Source organism: Pseudopipra pipra, unplaced genomic scaffold (genome assembly GCF_036250125.1).
Source record: "Pseudopipra pipra isolate bDixPip1 unplaced genomic scaffold, bDixPip1.hap1 HAP1_SCAFFOLD_404, whole genome shotgun sequence".
In the NCBI taxonomy this organism is placed as follows: Eukaryota; Metazoa; Chordata; class Aves; order Passeriformes; family Pipridae; genus Pseudopipra; species Pseudopipra pipra.
This window is the reverse complement of record NW_026990883.1, coordinates 1,999-21,637: the sequence shown is the minus strand read 5'-3', so window position 1 is coordinate 21,637 and position 19,639 is coordinate 1,999. Positions and strand designations below refer to the sequence as shown.

Genomic DNA, 19,639 nt, shown 5'->3' with positions numbered 1-19,639 from the left:
GTGACCCAAAGGTGCCCAGGTGGGTCCCCCTGAGCTCTGTCTCCCGGTTGGGCGTCGCCCAGGTGGGCACCAGGTGAGGGCACAAGCTACCTGTGGGCAGGTAAAGGGCACAGGTGAGGCCGGGAGAGCCCAAAAAGGTGCCCAGGTGTGACCTAAAGGGGCTCAGGTGTGACCTAAAGATGCCCAGGTGGGTCTCAGGTGGGTCTCAGGTGGGTTCTGGACGCCCCCAAAGGTGCCCAGGTGGGTCTCAGGTGGGTCTCAGGTGGGTTCTGGAGACCCCCAAAGGTGCCCAGGTGGGTCCCAGGTGGGTCCCAGGTGGGTTCTGGATGCCCCCAAAGGTGCCCAGGTGAGTCTCAGGTGGGTCTCAGGTAAGTCCTGAAGACCCCCAAAGGTGCCCAGGTGGGTCCCAGGTGGGTTCTGGAGACCCCCAAAGGTGCCCAGGTGGGTCCCAGGTGGGTCTCAGGTGGGGTCTGGACACCCCCAAAGGTGCCCAGGTGAGTCCTGAAGACCCCAAAAAGGTACCCAGGTGAGTCCTGGGGACACCAAAAAGGTGCCCAGGTGTGACCCAAAGGTGCCCAGGTGGGTCCCCCTGAGCTCCGCCTCCCGGTTGGGCATCGCCCAGGTGGGCACCAGGTGAGCACCAGGTGAGGGTGCCAGCTACCTGTGGGCAGGTGAGGGGCACAGGTGAGGCCGGGAGAGCCCAAAAAGGTGCCCAGGTGTGACCTAAAGGGGCTCAGGTGAGTCCTGGACAAGACTCAGGGCACCCAAAGGTGCCCAGGTGGGTCTCAGGTGGGTTCTGGACGCCCCCAAAGGTGCCCAGGTGGGTCCCAGGTGTGTCCCTGGTGGGTTCTGGACACCCCCAAAGGTGCCCAGGTGAGTCTCAGGTGGGTCTCAGGTGGGTTCTGGAGACCCCCAAAGGTGCCCAGGTGGGTCCCAGGTGGGTCTCAGGTGGGTTCTAGACACCCCCAAAGGTGCCCAGGTGGGTCTCAGGTGGGTCTCAGGTGGGTTCTGGAGACCACCAAAGGTGCCCAGGTGAGTCCTGGGGACACCAAAAAGGTGCCCAGGTGTGACCTAAAGGTGCCCAGGTGGGTCTCAGGTGGGTTCTGGAGACCCCCAAAGGTGCCCAGGTGGGTCTCAGGTGAGTCCTGGAGACCCCAAAGGTGCCCAGGTGAGTCCTGGACACCCCAAAAAGGTGCCCAGGTGTGACCCAAAGGTGCCCAGGTGGGTCCCCCTGAGCTCCGCCTCCCGGTTGGGCATCGCCCAGGTGGGCACCAGGTGAGCACCAGGTGAGGGCGCCAGCTACCTGTGGGCAGGTAAAGGGCACAGGTGAGGCCGGGAGAGCCCAAAAAGGTGCCCAGGTGTGACCTAAAGGTGCTCAGGTGAGTCCTGGACAAGACTCAGGGCACCCAAAGGTGCCCAGGTGGGTCCCAGGTGGGTTCTGGACGCCCCCAAAGGTGCCCAGGTGGGTCTCAGGTGGGTTCTGGAGACCCCCAAAGGTGCCCAGGTGAGTCCCAGGTGGGTCCCAGGTAGGTTTTGGACACCCCCAAAGGTGCCCAGGTGGGTCTCAGGTGGGTCTCAGGTGGGTTCTAGACACCCCCAAAGGTGCCCAGGTGGGTCTCAGGTGAGTCTCAGGTGGGTTCTGGAGACCACCAAAGGTGCCCAGGAGAGTCCTCAAGACCCCAAAAAGGTGCCCAGGTGAGTCCTGGGGACATCAAAAAGGTGCCCAGGTGTGACCCAAAGGTGCCCAGGTGGGTCCCCCTGAGCTCCGTCTCCTGGTTGGGCGTCGCCCAGGTGGGCACCAGGTGAGCACCAGGTGAGGGCGCCAGCTACCTGTGGGCAGGTAAGGGGCACAGGTGAGGCCGGGAGAACCCAAAAAGGTGCCCAGGTGTGACCTAAAGGGGCTCACGTGAGTCCTGGACAAGACTCAGGGCACCCAAAGGTGCCCAGGTGGGTCTCAGGTGGGTTCTGGACACCCCCAAAGGTGCCCAGGTGAGTCTCAGGTGGGTCTCAGGTAAGTCCTGAACACCCCAAAAAGGTGCCCAGGTGGGTCTCAGGTGGGTCCTGAAGACCCCCAAAGGTGCCCAGGTGGGTCTCAGGTGGGTTCTGGACACCCCCAAAGGTGCCCAGGTGAGTCTCAGGTGGGGTCTGGAGACCCCCAAAGGTGCCCAGGTGAGTCTCAGGTAGGTCCCAGGTGGATCCTGGAGACCCCCAAAGGTGCCCAGGTGAGTCCAAGACCCCAAAAAGGTGCCCAGGTGAATCCTGGACACCCCAAAAAGGTGCCCAGGTGTGACCCAAAGGTGCCCAGGTGGGTCCCCCTGAGCTCCGTCTCCCGGTTGGGCGTCGCCCAGGTGGGCACCAGGTGAGCACCAGGTGAGGGCACAAGCTACCTGTGGGCAGGTAAAGGGCACAGGTGAGGCCGGGAGAGCCCAAAAAGGTGCCCAGGTGTGACCTAAAGGGGCTCAGGTGTGACCTAAAGGTGCCCAGGTGGGTCCCAGGTGGGTCTCAGGTGGGTTCTGGACACCCCCAAAGATGCCCAGGTGGGTCTCAGGTGGGTCTCAGGTGGGTTCTGGAGACCCCCAAAGGTGCCCAGGTGTGCCCAGGTGTGTGCCAGGTGTGCCCAGGTGCCTCCTCTCCTACACCTGACCCCCTTTTCAGGGATTTTCACCCATTTTTAACCATTTTCACCCCTTTTTCTTTTCCACATTTCACCCATTTTTTCCCCTTTTCCCCTTGTTTTTTTTTCACCCCTCCCCCCCAGGTGTGCCCAGGTGTGTGCCAGGTGTGCCCAGGTGCCTCCTCTCCTACACCTGGCCCCCTTTTCAGGGGTTTTCACCCATTTTTAACCATTTTCACCCCTTTTTTTTCCCCACATTTCACCCATTTTTTCCCCTTTTCCCCCATTTTTTTTCCACCCCTCCCCCCCAGGTGTGCCCAGGTGTGCCCAGGTGTGTGCCAGGTGTGCCCAGGTGCCTCCTCTCCTACACCTGACCCCCTTTTCAGGGGTTTTCACCCATTTTTAACCATTTTCACCCCTTCTTCTTTTCCACATTTCACCCATTTTTTCCCCTTTTCCCCCCGTTTTTTTTCCACCCCCCCGCCCCCAGGTGTGCCCAGGTGTGCCCAGGTGTGTGCCAGGTGTGCCCAGCTGTGCCCCACCACCTTTCCAGACGGTTCCTCCCCCATTTTTAACCCTTTCCACCCCTTTTTTCCCCACATTTCCCCCATTTTTTCCCCTTTTTTCCCCGTTTTTTCCCCTTTTCCCCCCGTTTTTTTCCCCCCCCGCCCCCAGGTGTGCCCAGGTGTGTGCCAGGTGTGCCCAGCTGTGCCCCACCACCTTTCCAGACGGTTCCTCCCCCATTTTTAACCCTTTCCACCCCTTTTTTCCCCACATTTCCCCCATTTTTTCCCCTTTTCCCCCCGTTTTTTCCCCTTTTCCCCCCGTTTTTTTTCCCCCCCTCCCCCCCAGGTGTGCCCAGGTGTGTGCCAGGTGTGCCCAGGTGTCTCCTTTCCTACACCTGGCACCTTTTTGGGGGGTTTCTCACCCAGTTTTAACCCTTTCCACCCCTTTTTCCCCCATTTCCCCCGTTTTTTCCCCTTTTTCCCCCCGTTTTTTTCCCCCCCCTCCCCCCAGGTGTGCCCAGGTGTGTGCCAGGTGTGCCCAGCTGTGCCCCACCACCTTTCCAGACGGTTCCTCCCCCACTTTTAACCCTTTCCACCCCTTTTTTCCCCACATTTCCCCCATTTTTTCCCCGTTTTTCCCCGTTTTTTCCCCTTTTCCCCCCGTTTTTTTTTCCCCCCCGCCCCCAGGTGTGCCCAGGTGTGCCCCCACCTTTCTCGCAGGCCAGGTGTGCCAGCAGGGAGATGGTCTGGATGGTCTTGCCCAGCCCCATCTCGTCGGCGAGGATCCCGTTGAGCTTCTTCTCGTACATGGTGACGAGCCAGTCCAGCCCGATGTGCTGGTACTCCCGCAGGGTGCCCCTCAGCAGGTGAGGGATGGGCGTCTTCACCTGCACAGGTGGGCACAGGTCAGGCCCAGGTGACCCCCTGACCCCACAGGTGACCCTCAGAACCCCCAAACTCCAGGTGAGTTCCTAAACCTTCCAGGTAACCCCACAGGTAACACCCCTACGACCCTTCAGGTGACACCCAATGGACCCAGGTGTGTCCCAGGTGTGTCCCAGGTGCGTCCCAGGCCCCACAGGTGACCCTTAGACTCCCTAAGTGACCCCCTCTACAACCACTCCAGGTGAGTCCCTATAGATCTCTATAGAGCCCTATAGATCCAGGTGTGTCCCAGGTGTGTCCCAGGTGTGCCCAGGTGTGTCCCAGGTGTGTCCCAGGTGACCCCCAGACTCCCCAGGTGCCCCCACCTACACCCCTCCAGGTGAGTCCCTATAGATCCCTATGGATCCCAATGGATCCAGGTGTCCCCAGGTGTGCCCAGGTGTGCCCTGGTGCCCTCAGGTGTGTCCCAGGTGCCCCCAGGTGCCCCCAGGTGCCCCCAGGTGTGCCCAGATGCGCCCCTCACCTGGGTGGTGGCCAGGGTGCACCCCTTGGGCTGGAGATGTGTCCCACCCCCCCCAGATGCCCCCAGGTGCCCCCAGCTGCCCCCAGGTGCCCCCAGGTGTGCCCCCCTCACCTGGGTGGTGGCCAGGGTGTACCCCTTGGGCTGGAGATGAATCCAGGTGCCCCCAGATGTGCCCAGGTGCCCCCAGGTGCCCCCAGATGCCCCCAGATGCCCCCAGGTGCCCCCAGATGCCCTCAAGTGCCCCCAGGTGCCCCCAGGTGCCCAGGTGTGCCCCCTCACCTGTGTGGTGGCCAAGGTGTACCCCTTGGGCTGGAAATGGATCCAGGTGCCCCCAGGTGCCCCCAGGTGTGTCCAGTTGCCCCCAGGTGTGCCCAGGTGCCCCCAGGTGTGCCCAGGTGCCCCCACGTGCCCCCAAATATACCCAGGTGCCCCCAGGTGTGCCCAGATGCCCCCAGATGCCCCCAGGTGCCCCCAGGTGTGCCCAGTTGTCCCCAGGTGCCCCCAGATGCCCCAGGTGCGCCCAGGTGCCCCCAGGTGCCCAGGTGTGCCCCCCTCACCTGGGTGGTGGCCAGGGTGTACCCCTTGGGCTGGAGATGTGTCCCACCCCCCCCAGGTGTGCCCAGGTGCCCCCAGGTGCCCCCAGGTGCCCCCAGATGCCCCCAGGTGCCCCCAGTTGCCCCCAGGTGTGCCCAGGTGTGCCCCTCACCTGTGTGGTGGCCAGGGTGTACCCCTTGGGCTGGAGATGGATCCAGATGCCCCCAGGTGCCCCCAGGTGCCCCCAGGTGTGCCCAGGTGTGTCCCAGGTGCCCCCAGGTGTGCCCAGGTGCACCCCTCACCTGTGTGGTGGCCAGGGTGCACCCCTTGGGCTGGAGATGTGTCCCACCCCTCCCAGGTGCCCCCAAGTGCCCCCAGGTGCCCCCAGGTGCCCCCAGGTGTGCCCAGGTGCCCCCTCACCTGTGTGGTGGCCAGGGTGTACCCCTTGGGCTGGAGATGTGTCCCACCCCCCCCAGGTGCCCCCAGATGCCCCCAGGTGCCCCCAGGTGCCCCCAGGTGTGCCCAGGTGCCCCCAGGTGTGCCCAGGTGTGCCCCTCACCTGTGTGGTGGCCAGGGTGTACCCCTTGGGCTGGAGATGTGTCCCACCCCCCCCAGGTGCCCCCAGGTGCCCCCAGGTGCCCCCAGGTGCCCCCAGGTGTGCCCAGGTGCCCCCTCACCTGTGTGGTGGCCAGGGTGTACCCCTTGGGCTGGAGATGTGTCCCACCCCCCCCAGGTGTGCCCAGGTGCCCCCAGGTGCCCCCAGGTGCCCCCAGATGCCCCCAGGTGCCCCCAGTTGCCCCCAGGTGTGCCCAGGTGCCCCCTCACCTGTGTGGTGGCCAGGGTGTACCCCTTGGGCTGGAGATGGATCCAGATGCCCCCAGGTGCCCCCAGGTGTGCCCAGGTGCCCCCAGGTGCCCCCAGGTGCCCCCAAGTGCCCCCAGGTGTGCCCAGGTGCCCCCAGGTGCCCCCAGGTGCGCCCCTCACCTGTGTGGTGGCCAGGGTGTACCCCTTGGGCTGGAGGCTCTCGGCGGCGGCCGCGATGTCGCTGATCTCCTTCTTGGGGGCGGAGCCGGCGGGGCCCGAGCTGGGCGTGGCCGGGGCGGGGCCGGTGGCGGCCCCGCCCTCCCCCGGCGGCACCTGGGCGGGCGGGGCGGGGTCTCCCGGGGCGGGGTCTCCTCCTGCCCCGCCCCCTCCTCCCCCGGCTCCCCCTTCCTGCTCCTCCTCCTCCTCCTCTTCCTCGTCGTCGTCCTCGTCCTCCTCGTCCTCGTCCTCCTCCTCCTCCTCCTCCTCCTCCTCCTCGTCGCTCTCGGCCGCAGGTGAGTCTGGGCGGGGCACAGGTGAGTTTGGGAGGCGCACAGGTGAGTTTGGGAGGGGCACAGGTGAGTTTGGGAGGGGCACAGGTGAGGGGGCGGAGCCACACTTGGGGCCTGAACCTCGTAGGTGAGCTCCTAAACTCGCTCAGGTGACCCCAAAACCCCCCAGGTGACCCCAAAACCCCCTCAGGTGAGCCCAAAACCAACACACACCTGCCCAGGTGACCCCAAAACCCCCTCAGGTAACTCCAAAACCTTCTCAGGTGACCCCAAAACTGCCCCAGATAACCCCAAATCCCCCTCAGGTGACCCCAAAACCCCCCCAGATGACCCCAAAACCCCCCCAGGTAACCCCAAAACTCTCCCAGGTGTCCCCAAGACCCCCTCAGGTGACCCCAAATCCCCCTCAGGTCACCCGAAAACCCCCCCAGGTGACCCCAAAACCCCCTCAGGTAACTCCCAAAACCTTCTCAGGTAACCCCAAAACACCCTCAGGTAACCCCAAAACCACCTCACACCTGCCCAGGTGACCCCAAATCCCTCTCAGGTGACCCCAAAACGCTCTCAGGTGACCCCAAAACCAGCCCCCACCTGCCCAGGTGACCCCAAAATCCATTCAAATAACCCCAAAACCCCCTCAGGTGACCCCAAATCCCCCCCAGGTGACCCCAAAACCCCCCCAGGTGACCCCAAATCCTCCTCAGGTGACCCCACAACCCCCCTCAGGTGACTTTTAACCCCCCCAGGTGTGCCCAGGTGTGCCCAGGTGGGCGTTACCTGAGCGGGTGCTGCTGGCGCCGGGGGCGGAGTCGCAGTCGGAGTCGGTGAAGGCGCCGGCGTAACGTTGGAGCAGCTCCTCCATGGGCAGCGCACCTGCAACACACCTGGGTCACGCACCTGGGGGGTGGGACACACCTGGGACACACCTGGGGACACCTGGGGGGTGGGACACACCCGGGACACACCTGGGTCACTCACCTGGGGGGGACACACCTGAGACACACCTGGGACACACCTGGGGGGGGGGACACACCTGAGACACACCTGGGACACACCTGGGGGGGGGACACACCTGAGACACACCTGGGACACACCTGGGACACACGTGGGGGGGGGGACACACCTGAGACACACCTGGGACACACCTGGGGGGGACACACCTGGGGAGGGGCTGGGACACACCTGGGGGGTGGGACACACCTAGGGACACCTGGGTCACTCACCTGGGGGGGACACACCTGAGACACACCTGGGACACACCTGGGGGGGGGGACACACCTGGACACACCTGGGACACACCTGGGGGGTGGGACACACCTGGGACACACCTGGGTCACTCACCTGGGGGGGACACACCTGAGACACACCTGGGACACACCTGGGGGGGGGGACACACCTGAGACACACCTGGGTCATGCACCTGGGAGGGACACACCTGGGGGGGGGCTGGGACACACCTGGGACACACCTGGGCAGATGAGATACACCTGGACACACCTGGAGGAGTGGGACACACATGAAGGGAGACACACCTGGGGGGGGGGGGGGCTGGGACACACCTGGGGGGTGGGACAAACCTGGGACACACCTGGGGACACCTGGGGGAGTAGGACACACCTGGACACACCTGGGTCACGCACCTGGGGGGGGGACACACCTAAGGGGGCGGGACACACCTGCAACACACCTGGGCACACCTGGGGGGGAGGACACACCTGGGACACACCTGGGGGGAAGGGGATACCTGCAGGATACACCTGCAACACACCTGGGTCACGCACCTGGGGGGGGAACACACCTGGGGGGGTGGGACACACCTGGGACACACCTGGGACACCTGGGGGGTGGGACACACCTGGGGGGGGGGCTGGAACACACCTGCAACACACCTGGGTCACGCACCTGGGGAGGGACACCTGGGACACACCTGGGGACACCTGCGGGGGTGGGACACACCTGGGACACACCTGGGGGGTGGGACACACCTGGGACACACCTGGGGACACCTGGGTCACTCACCTGGGGGGGGACACACCTGGGGGGGTGGGACACACCTGGGGGGGAGCTGGGACACACCTGGGGGGGAGCTGGGACACACCTGGGGGGGTGGGACACACCTGGGACACACCGGGAACACACCTGGGAACACCTGGGGGGTGGGACACACCTGAGACACACCTGGGTCACTCACCTGGGGGGGGACACACCCGGGGGGGAGCTGGGACACACCTGGAGGGGATGGGATGGAACAGGGACACACCTGGGACATACTTGGACGGACCTGGGGGGGTGGGACACACCTGGGACACACCTGGGGGATGGGACACACCTGGGACACACCTGGGGGTGGGACACACCTGGGACACACCTGGAACACACTTGGGACACACCTGGGACACACCTGGGGACACCTGAGACACACCTGGAACACACTTGGGACACACCTGGAACACACCTGGGGACACCTGGACACACCTGAGATACACCTGAGACACACCTGGACACACCTGGGGGTGGACACACCTGGGACACACCTGAGACACATTCAGGGGTTGCTCGGGGTATTTCTGGGTGGGTTTGGAGGTTTTTTGGGGGGGGTTTGGGGTTTTTGGGGTGGTTTTTGGGGGATTTTGAGCTGATTTTTGGCTTATTTTTGTATCTTGTTTTCAGGGGTCCTGGGGGAGTTTTTGGGGCAGGTTTGGAGAATTTTGGGGTGGGTTTGGGGGGTTTTTTGGGGGGGTTTTGGGGTTTTTTTTGGGTGGTTTTGGGGTTTTTTTGGGAGGTTTTTTGGGGTGGTTTTGGGGCGGTTTTGGGGCTTCTTTTTGGGGTCTTGGGGGTGTTTTTGGGGTGGTTTTGGGGCTTTTTTTAGGAGTGTTTTTGGGTGTTTTTCGAAGTTGTTTTTGGGGGTCCTTGAACTGTTTTTAAGGTGATTTTTGGTCTATTTTTGTATCTTGTTTTTGGGGGTCCTGGGGAGTTTTTGGGGCAGGTTTGGAGAATTTTGGGGTGGGTTTGGGAGGTTTTTTGGGAGGTTTTTTGGGAGGTTTTTTAGGGATGTTTTTGGGGAGTTTTTAAGGTCATTTTTGCTTTATTTTTGGGATTTTTTTTTGAGGGTCCTGAGGGGCCTTTTTAGGGCAAGTTTGGAGAATTTTGGGGTGGGTTTGGGGGTTTTTTGGGGGGTTTTGGGGTTTTTTTTGGGTGGTTTTGGGGTTTTTTCGGGGAGGTTTTTTGGGGGGTTTTGGGGTGGTTTTGGGCTTCTTTTGGGGGTCTTGGGGGTGTTTTTGGGTGTTTTTGGGGTTTTTTTAGGGGTATTTTTGGGTGTTTTTTGGGGTGTTTTTAAGGGTCCTTGAACTGTTTTTAAGGTGATTTTTGGGTTATTTTGGAGCTTGTTTTTGGGGGTCCTGGGTGCCCTTTTTGGGGCAGGTTTGGAGAATTTTAGGGTGGGTTTGGGGAGGTTTTTTGGGAGGTTTTTTAGGGAAGTTTTTGGGGAGGTTTTGGGCTATTTTTGGGCTATTTTTGGAGCTTTTTTTGGGAGTCCTGGGGGGCGTTTTTGGGGTGGGTTTGGGTGTTTTTTGGGGTGGGTTTGGGAGGTTTTTTGGGGGTGTTTTGGGGTTTTTTTTGGGTGGTTTAGGGGTTTTTTCGGGAAGGTTTTTTGGGAGGTTTTGGGGTGGTTTTGGGGCTTCTTTTTGGGGGTCTTGGGGGTGTTTTTGGGGTGGTTTTTGGGGCTTTTTTAGGGGTATTTTTGGGTGTTTTTTGGGGTGTTTTTAAGGGTCCTTGAACTGTTTTTAAGGTGATTTTTGGGTTATTTTTGGAGCTTGTTTTTGGGGGTCCTGGGGGAGTTTTTGGGGCAGGTTTGGAGAATTTTGGGGTGGGTTTGGGGAGGTTTTTTGGGAGGTTTTTTGGGGAAGTTTTTGGGGAGGTTTTGGGCTATTTTTGGGCTATTTTTGGAGCTTCTTTTTGGGAGTCCTGGGGGAGTTTTTGGGGTGGCTTTGGGAGGTTTTTTGGGGTGGTTTTGGGGTGTTTTTGAGGTGACTTTTTGGCTATTTTTGGAGCTTCTTTTTGGGGGTCCTGGGGGGCATTTTTGGGTGGGTTTGGGCATTTTTTGGGTGTTTTTGGGGGGTTTTTGAGGTGGTTTTGGGCCTATTTTCGTATCTTGTTTTGGGGGGTCCTGGGGGAGTTTTTGGGCAGGTTTGGAGAATTTTGGGGTGGGTTTGGGAGGTTTTTAAGCTGATTTTTGGGTTATTTTTGGAGCTTTTTTTTGGGGGGTCCTGGAGGAGTTTTTAGGGCAGGTTTGGGAGGTTTTTTTGGGTGTTTTTGGGGTTTTTGAGGTGGTTTTGGGCCTATTTTCGTATCTTGTTTTCAGGGGTCCTGGGGAGTTTTTGGGGCAGGTTTGGAGAATTTTGGGGTGGGTTTGGGGGGTTTTTTGGGGGGTTTTGGGGGTTTTTTTGGGTGGTTTTGGGGTTTTTTCGGGAGGTTTTTGGGGGATTTTGGGGTGGTTTTGGGGCTTCTTTTTGGGGGTCTTGGGGTGTTTTTGGGGTGTTTTTGGGGTTTTTTTAGGGGTGTTTTGGGGTGTTTTTTGAAGCTGTTTTTGGGGGTCCTTGAACTGTTTTTGAGATGGTTTTTTGGGCTGTTTTTGGCCTGTTTTTGAACCTCGTTTTTGGGGTCCTGGGTGCCCTTTTTGGGCAGGTTTGGAGAATTTTGGGGTGGGTTTGGGAGGTTTTTTGGGAAGTTTTTTTGGGAAGTTTTTGGGGAGGTTTTGGGCTATTTTTGGGCTATTTTTGGAGCTTTTTTTTGGGAGTCCTGGGGGGGCGTTTTTGGGGTGGCTTTGGGAGGTTTTTTGGGGAGGTTTTCGGGGAGTTTTTAAGGTGATTTTTGGTCTATTTTGGGAATTTTTTGGGGGGGTCCTGGAATATGTTTTTGGGGTGGTTTTGGGAGGTTTTTTGGGGAGGTTTTTGGGGAGTTTTTAAGGTGATTTTTGGTCTATTTTTGTATCTTGTTTTTGGGGGTCCTGGGGGAGTTTTTGGGGCAGATTTGGAGAATTTTGGGGTGGGTTTGGGAGGTTTTTTTGGGGAGGTTTTTGGGGAGTTTTTGAGCTGATTTTTGGCCTATTTTTGGAGCTTCTTTTTGGGGGTCCTGGGGGGCTTTTTTGGGGTGGGTTTGGGCATTTTTTGGGTGTTTTTGGGGGGGTTTTGAGGTGGTTTTTGGCCTATTTTCGTATCTTGTTTTGGGGGGTCCTGGGGGAGTTTTTGGGGCAGGTTTGGAGAATTTTGGGATGTTTTTGGGAGGTTTTTCGGGAGGTTTTTTAGGGAAGTTTTTGGGGAGGTTTTGGGCTATTTTGGGCTATTTTTGGAGCTTCTTTTTGGGAGTCCTGGGGGGCGTTTTTGGGGTGGGTTTGGGGGTTTTTTGGGTGTTTTTGAGCTGATTTTTGGCTATTTTTGGAGCTTCTTTTTGAGGGTCCTGAGGGGCTTTTTTGGGGCAGATTTGGAGAATTTTGGGGTGGGTTTGGAAGGTTTTTTTGGGTGTTTTTGGGGGGTTTTTGAGCTGATTTTTGGCCTATTTTCGTATCTTGTTTTTGGGGGTCCTGGGGGAGTTTTTGGGGCAGGTTTGGAGAATTTTGGGGTGGGTTTGGGAGGTTTTTTGGGAGGTTTTTTAGGGAAGTTTTTTGGGAGGTTTTGGGCTATTTTTGGAGCTTTTTTTGGGGCTTTTTTTGGGGGGTCCTGGGGGGCGTTTTTGGGGTGGGTTTGGGTGTTTTTTGGTGTTTTTGGGGGATTTTTGAGCTGATTTTTGGCTTATTTTTATATCTTGTTTTCAGGGGTCCTGGGGGAGTTTTTGGGGCAGGTTTGGAGAATTTTGGGGTGGTTTTGGGGGGTTTTGGGGGTTTTTGGGGGTGTTTTTGGCACCCACCCTCGCGGGCGAGGTCGTCGAGCTCCTGCTGGTGGTCGACGTCGCCCTCGAGTCGCTCCTGGGCGGCGATCGTGTCCTCCTCGTCCTCCCCTGGGGGGAAAGAGCCCCGAAAATGGGTCAGAACCCTCAAAAAATGGTAAAAAACCCCCAGAAATCGGTGAAAAAGTCCCAGAAATGGGTGAAAATGCAAAAAAAATGGAGAAAAACGCCCCAAAAATGAAGAAAAACGCCCAAAAAATGAAGAAAAACGCCCCAAAAATGGGTGAAAACTCGAAGAAAAATGGATGAAAACTCAAAAGGAATAAGGGAAAAAACCCTGAAAATGGGTCAGAATCTTCAAAAAATGGTAAAAAACCCCAGAAATTGGGAAAAAAGTCCAAGAAATGGGTGAAAACCCAAAAAAAATGGAGAAAAACGCAAAAAAAATGGAGAAAAACACAAAAAAAATGGAGAAAAACGCCCAAAAATGAAGAAAAATGCCCAAAAATGGGTGAAAATGCCCCAAAAACGGGTGAAAACTCGAAAAAAATGGATGAAAACTCAAAACAAATAAGGGAAAAAACCCTGAAAATGGGTCAGAATCCTCAAAAAATGGGAAAAAAACCCCAGAAATCGGTGAAAAAGTCCCAGAAATGGGTGAAAACCCAAAAAAAATGGAGAAAAACGTCCCAAAAATGGGTGAAAAACGCCCAAAAAATGGGTGAAAACGCCACAAAAATGGGTGAAAACTCAAAGAAAAATGGATGAAAACTCAAAAGAAATAAGGGAAAAAACCCTGGAAATGGGTCAGAATCCTCAAAAAATGGTAAAAAACCCCCAGAAATCGGTGAAAAAGTCCCAGAAATGGGTGAAAACGCAAAAAAAATGGAGAAAAACGCCCCAAAAATGGGTGAAAACACCCAAAAAATGAGTGAAAACTCGAAGAAAAGGGGTGAAAATCCTCAAAAAAATTGTGAAAATGCTCAAAAAATATCTAAAAATGCCCCAAAAAATCACTCTAAAAAATTCGTAAAAAACGGTTAAAAATGCTCAAAAATACCTAAAAATAACCAAAAAAAGGCCTTAAAAATTCACTAAAAAATGCTAAAAATACTCAAAAAATACCTAAAAAATGTTCCTAAAAAACTCCTAAAAAATTAATAAAAAACCAGTAGAAATGCTCAAAAAACCCTAAAATGCCCCAAAAAATGCACTAAAAATTCGTATAAAAAATGCTGAAAATGCTCAAAAAATATCTAAAAACACCCAAAAAAACCAGCCTAAAAAATTCATTAAAAAATGGTAAAAATGCTCAAAAAATCCCTAAAAATGCCCCAAAAAACACCTTAAAAAATTCTTTAAAAAATGCTAAAAATACTCAAAAAATACCTAAAAATGCCCCAAAAAAATGCACTAAAAATTCTTAAAAAAAATGCTAAAAAACCCCAAAAAATCCCTAAAAATGCCCCAAAAAAACCATAAAAAATCCATAAAAAAGATAAAAATACTCAAAAAATACCTAAAAAATGCCCCTAAAAAAATCCTAAAAAATTCATAAAAAAATGCTAAAAATGCTCAAAAAATCCGTAAAAATGCCCCAAAAAATGCACTAAAAATTCCTAAAAAATACTTAAAAATGCTTAAAAAACCCCTAAAAACTTCCAAAAAAAGCCCTAAAAAATTCATAAAAAAATGCTAAAAATGCTCAAAAAATCCCTAAAATGCCCCCAAAAAAACCTTAAAAAATTAATTAAAAAATTTTAAGAATGCTCAAAAAATACCTAAAAACGCCCAAAAAAAAGTCCTAAAAAATTCATTAAAAAATGCTAAAAATGCTCAAAAAATACCTAAAAGCACCCAAAAAAACAACCTAAAAAATTCATTAAAAAATGGTAAAAATGCTCAAAAAATTCCTAAAAATAACCAAAAAATCAGCCTAAAAAATTCATTAAAAAATGCTAAAAATACTCAAAAAATACCTAAAAATGCCCCAAAAAATGCACTAAAAATTCTTAAAAAAATGTTAAAAATGGTCAAAAAATACCTAAAAATGCCCAAAAAAAGTCCTAAAAAATTCATTAAAAATGCTAAAAATGTTCAAAAAATCCCTAAAAATACTCCAAAAAAAGTCCTAAAAAATTTATTTAAAAATGGTAAAAATGCCCAAAAAATACCTAAAGACACCCAAAAAAACACCCTAAAAAATTCATTAAAAAATGGTAAAAAAACCCAAAAAATCCCTAAAAATGCCCAAAAAATGCACTAAAAATTCATTAAAAAATGCTAAAAATACTCAAAAAATACCTAAAAATACTCCTAAAAAAATCCTAAAAAATTCATAAAAAAATGCTAAAAATGCTCAAAAAATACTAAAAATGCCCCTAAAAAACTCCTAAAGAATTCATAAAAAAATGCTAAAAATGCTCAAAAAATCCCTAAAAATCCAAAAAAAATGCACTAAAAATTCTTTAAAAAATGTTAAAAATGCTCAAAAAAATACCTAAAAATAACAAAAAAAATGCACTAAAAAATTGGCTAAAAAATGCTAAAAAAGCTCAAAAAATACCTAAAAATACTCCTAAAAAAATCCTAAAAAATTCATTAAAAAATGCTAAAAATGCTCAAAAAATACCTAAAAGCACCCAAAAAAACAACCTAAAAAATTCATTAAAAAATGGTAAAAATACTCAAAAAAACTCTAAAAATACTCCTAAAAAAATGCTAAAAAATTTATTTTAAAATGGTAAAAATGCTCAAAAAATACCTAAAAATGCCCCTAAAAAAATCCTAAAAAATTCATAAAAAATGCTCAAAAAATTCCTAAAAATGACCCAAAAAATGCACGAAAAATTCACTAAAAAATGCTGAAAATGCTCAAAAAATCCCTAAAAATGCCCCAAAAAAACACCCTAAAAAATTCATTAAAAAATGCTAAAAATGCTCAAAAAATACCTAAAAATAACCAAAAAATCAGCCTAAAAAATTCATTAAAAATGCTAAAAATGCTCAAAAAATACCTAAAAATACTCCTAAAAAAATCCTAAAAAATTCATAAAAAAATGGTTATAAATGCTCAAAAAATACCTAAAAATGCCCCAAAAAAAGGCCCTAAAAAATTCATTAAAAATGCTCAAAAAATACCTAAAAATGACCCAAAAAAATGCACGAAAAACTCACTAAAAAATGCTGAAAATGCTCAAAAAATCCCTAAAAATCCCAAAAAAATGCACTAAAAATTCTTAAAAAAATGTTAAAAATGCCCAAAAAATACCTAAAAATACTCCTAAAAAAGTCCTAAAAAATTTATTTAAAAATGGTAAAAATGCTCCAAAAATACCTAAAAATGCCCAAAAAAAGTCCTAAAAAATTCCTTAAAAAATGCTAAAATTCACTGAACCCCCCAAAATTGGGGGAACCCCCCCAAAATTGGGGAACCCCCCCAGAATTGGGAATCCCCCAAAACTGACCCTCCTCGTCGTCGGCGGCGAACTCGGCGTCGTCCTCGCGGGGGCCCCACGGGGGGGGAGGGTCCCGCTCCCTCCTCAGCAGGGCCTGGGGGAAAAAAGGGCAAAAAAGGGCAAAAAAGGGAAAAAAAGGGATTTTGGACAATTCCCATAATTTTTGGTCATTTTTAAAGCGATTCCGGTAATTTTTGGGTCAAATAAAGTGATTTTCGGGTCAATTAAAGTGATTTTTGGGACAATTAAAGTAATTTTTTACTGATTTTTGTGTCGATTTAAGTGATTTTTGGGTCAATTTAAGTGATTTTTGTGCCAATTAAAGTGATTTTTGGGGCAATTCAAATGATTTTAAGTTCAATTTGAGTAATTTTTGGGTCAATTAAAGCAATTTTTAGGTCAATTAAAGCAATTTTTGGGTCAATTTTTGTATCGATTTAAGTGATTTTTGGGTCCATTTAAAGGATTTTTGGGGCAATTTAAGTGATTTTTAGATCAATTTAAGGGATTTTCGGGTCAATTAAAGCGATTTTTGGGTCAATTAAAGCAATTTTTTACTGATTTTTGTGTCGATTTAAGTGATTTTTGGGGCAATTTAAATGATTTTTAGGGCAATTCAAATGATTTTAAGTTCAATTTGAGTAATTTTTGGGTCAATTAAAGTGATTTTTGGGTCAATTAAAGCAATTTTTGGGTCAATTTTGTATCGATTTAAGTGATTTTTGGGTCGATTTAAGCAACTTTTGGGTCAATTTAAGTGAATTTTAGTTCAATTAAGGGATTTTTGGATCAATTTAAGTAATTTTTGGGGCAATTTAAGTAATTCTGGGGCAATTTAAGGAACTTTTGGGGCAATTTAAGTGATTTTGGGGTCAATTTAAGGGATTTTGGGTCAATTTAAGCAACTTTTGGGTCAATTTAAATGAATTTCAGTTAAATTTAAGCAATTTGGGGTCAATTTAAGTAATTTTTGGGGCAACTTAAGGGATTTTTAGATCAATTTAAGTGATTTTGGGGTCAATTTAAGCAACTTTTGGGTCAATTTAAGTGAATTTTAATTCAATTTAAGGCATTTTTGGGTCAATTTAAGGGATTTTTGTGTCAATTTAAGGGATTTTTGGGTCAATTTTAGTGATTTTTGGGGCAATTCAAATGATTTTAAGTTCAATTTGAGTAATTTTCGGGTCAATTAAAGTGATTTTTGGGACAATTAAAGTAATTTTTTACTGATTTTTGTAGCAATTTAAGCAGTTTATTGGTCAATTAAGGGATTTTTGGGGCAATTTAAGTGATTTTTAGTTCAATTTAAGTAATTTTGGGTCAAGTAAAGTGATTTTTGGGTTGATTTTAGTGATTTTTAGATCAATTTAAGGGATTTTTGGGGCAATTTAAGCAACTTTTGGGTCAATTTAAGTGAATTTTAGTTCAATTTAAGGGATTTTTGGGTCAATTTAAGGAGTTTTTGGGTCAATTTAAGGGATTTTTGGGTCAATTTAAGTGAATTTTAGTTCAATTTAAGGGATTTTTGGGTCAATTTCAGGCATTTTTGGGTCAATTTCTGTGAGTTTTTGGGTCAATTTAAGGCTGCAAAAATCCCAATATTTGGGGGGGGGTGGAGAAGACCCCAAAATTCGGGAAGAGAGGAGGGGGAGGGGTCGTTACCTGCGGGGGGAGGGTCCCCAGAAGGTCCCCCAGGGGTCTGGGCCCCTCCCCCCCCTCGGCGGGGGGTCCTTGGGCGGCGTCACCTGGGGGGGGGGAGGGGAAAAAGTGACGTTGAGACCCCCTCCCACCCCCCCCAGGTGACCCCCAGACCCCTCCCGGTGACCCCCAGACCCCCAGGTGACCCCCAGACCCCTCCCGGTGACCCCCAGACCCCCCCAGGTGACCCCCAGACCCCTCTCACCCCCTCAGGTGACCCCCAGACCCCCCCAGGTGACCCCCAGACCCCCCCAGGTGACCCCCAGACCCCTCCCAGCTGCCCCCAGACTCCTCCAGGTGACCCCCAGACCCCCCCACGTGACCCCCAGACCCCCCCACGTGACCCCCAGACCCCTCCAGGTGACCCCCAGACCCCCCCAGGTGACCCCCAGACCCCTCCCACCCCTCAAGTGACCCCCAGACCCCCCCAGGTGACCCCCAGACCCCCCCCCAGGTGACACTGAGACCCTCCCACCCCCTCAGGTGACCCCCAGACCCCCCCAGGTGACACAGGTGACCCCCAGACCCCCTCCAGGTGACCCCCAGACCCCCTCAGGTGACCCCCAGACCCCCCCAGGTGACCCCCAGATCCCCCCCCCAGGTGACACTGAGACCCCTCCCACCCCCTCAGGTGACCCCCAGACCCCCCCAGGTGACACTGAGACCCCTCCCACCCCCTCAGGTGACCCCCAGACCCCCCCAGGTGACACTGAGACCCCTCCCACCCCCTCAGGTGACCCTCAGACCCCCCCAGGTGACCCCCAGACCCCTCCAGGTGACCCCCAGACCCCTCCCAGGTGACCCCCAAACCCCTCCAAGGTGCCCCCAGACCCCCCCAGGTGACCCTCAGACCCCCCCAGGTGACCCCCAGACCCCCCCAGGTGACACAGGTGACCCCCAGACCCCACCCAGGTGCCCCCAGACCCCCTCAGGTGACCCCTCCCACCCCCCAGGTGACCCCAGACCCCTCCAGGTGACCCCCAGCCCCCCCCCCAGCTGCCCCAGCCCCCCCCCACCTGCGCAGGCGGCGGGTGGGCGTGTCCCGGGCGCGGGGGGCGGGGCCCGGGGGGCGTTGAGGCTGCGGCTCAGCAGGTCCGAGTATTTCTCCGTCTGCCCCACGATGAAGTCGAGCTGCAGGTCCAGGGCCTTCTTCCGCTTCTCCTCCAGCCGCGACTGCTGCTTGAACTGCACCACCTGCAATTAGGGCTCGTTAGCACTCATTAACGGCCATTAGTGGTCATCAGGGGTCATTAGTGGTCATCAGGAGTCATTAGTAGTCATCAGGAGTCATTAGTGGTCATCAGGAGCAAATAGTGGTCATCAAGGGTCATTAATGGTCATCAGGGGTCATTAGTGGTCATCAGGGATCATTAGAGGTCAGCAGGGATCATTAGAGGTCAGCAGGGATCATTAGTGGTCATCAGGACTCATTAGAGATCATTAATAGTCACTAATGCTCATTAGCAGTCATCACGGGTCGTTAGAGATCGTTGATCGTTACTAACAGTCATTAGTGGTCATCAGGAGTCATTAGAGACCATTAGTAATTACTAACAGTCATTAGTAGTCCTTGGGGATCATTACAGGTCATTAGTAGTTACTAACACTCATCAGTGGCAATCAGGGGTCATTAGAACTCATTAGCAATTGCTAACAATCATTAGCAGTCATCAGGGACTACTAGAAATCATTAGTAATTACTAACACTCATTAGTGGTCATCAGGGGTCATTAGAGAGCATTAATAGCTACTAACAGTCATTAGTGGTCATCAGGAGTCATTAGAGATCATTAATAGCCACTAACAGTTATTAGTGGTCAGCAGGCGTCATTAGAAGTCATTAATAGCTACTAACAGTCATTAGTGGTCATCAGGGGTCATTAGAGATCATTAATAGCTACTAACAATCATTAACAGTCATCAAGGAATCATTAGAGGTCATTAATAGCCACTAACAGTTATTAGTGGTCATCAGAGATCATTAAAAGCCATTAAAAGCTACTAACAGTCATTAGTGGTCATCAGGGGTCATTAGAGGTCATTAATAGCTACTGACAGTCATTAGTGGTCATCAGGGGTCATTAGCGGTTATCAGGAGTCATTAAGGGTCATTAGTGGTCATTAGTGGTCATCAGGGATCATTAATGGTCATCAGGGATCATTAGTGGTCATCAGGAGTCATTAGTGGTCATCAGGGATCATTAGTGGTCATCAGGGATCATTAGAGG

The 19,639-nt window shown here is 51.7% G+C and overlaps 1 protein-coding gene and 1 long non-coding RNA gene across 5 annotated transcripts in view; one reads left to right on the top strand and one right to left on the bottom strand.

The window, feature by feature from the left end:
- LOC135408389 (helicase SRCAP-like) overlaps nucleotides 1-18,611 on the bottom strand; it is a gene marked incomplete at its 5' end in the record, with an annotated part of 31,726 nt that extends 13,115 nt beyond the window's left edge. The window contains 7 exons of the mRNA XM_064643562.1: nucleotides 3,830-4,007; nucleotides 6,047-6,384; nucleotides 7,153-7,248; nucleotides 12,277-12,366; nucleotides 15,723-15,807; nucleotides 17,376-17,458; nucleotides 18,428-18,611. Of these exons, the coding sequence (XP_064499632.1) occupies nucleotides 3,830-4,007; nucleotides 6,047-6,384; nucleotides 7,153-7,248; nucleotides 12,277-12,366; nucleotides 15,723-15,807; nucleotides 17,376-17,458; nucleotides 18,428-18,611 (1,054 nt within the window). The remainder of the gene's footprint in view (nucleotides 1-3,829; nucleotides 4,008-6,046; nucleotides 6,385-7,152; nucleotides 7,249-12,276; nucleotides 12,367-15,722; nucleotides 15,808-17,375; nucleotides 17,459-18,427) is intronic.
- On the top strand, nucleotides 4,850-6,035 carry LOC135408390 (uncharacterized). Of its 4 annotated transcripts, none has more exons than XR_010427573.1 (4): nucleotides 4,850-5,023; nucleotides 5,152-5,221; nucleotides 5,281-5,341; nucleotides 5,549-5,618. It is a non-coding gene; the product is annotated as an uncharacterized LOC135408390 (long non-coding RNA). The 4 variants fall into 4 exon arrangements; XR_010427572.1 differs by lacking the exons at nucleotides 4,850-5,023; nucleotides 5,549-5,618 and adding exons at nucleotides 5,836-5,875; nucleotides 5,934-6,035 and having other exon boundaries at nucleotides 5,133-5,221; XR_010427571.1 differs by lacking the exon at nucleotides 4,850-5,023 and adding an exon at nucleotides 5,688-5,737 and having other exon boundaries at nucleotides 5,133-5,221; nucleotides 5,549-5,598.
- Nucleotides 18,612-19,639: the final 1,028 nt, after the last annotated feature.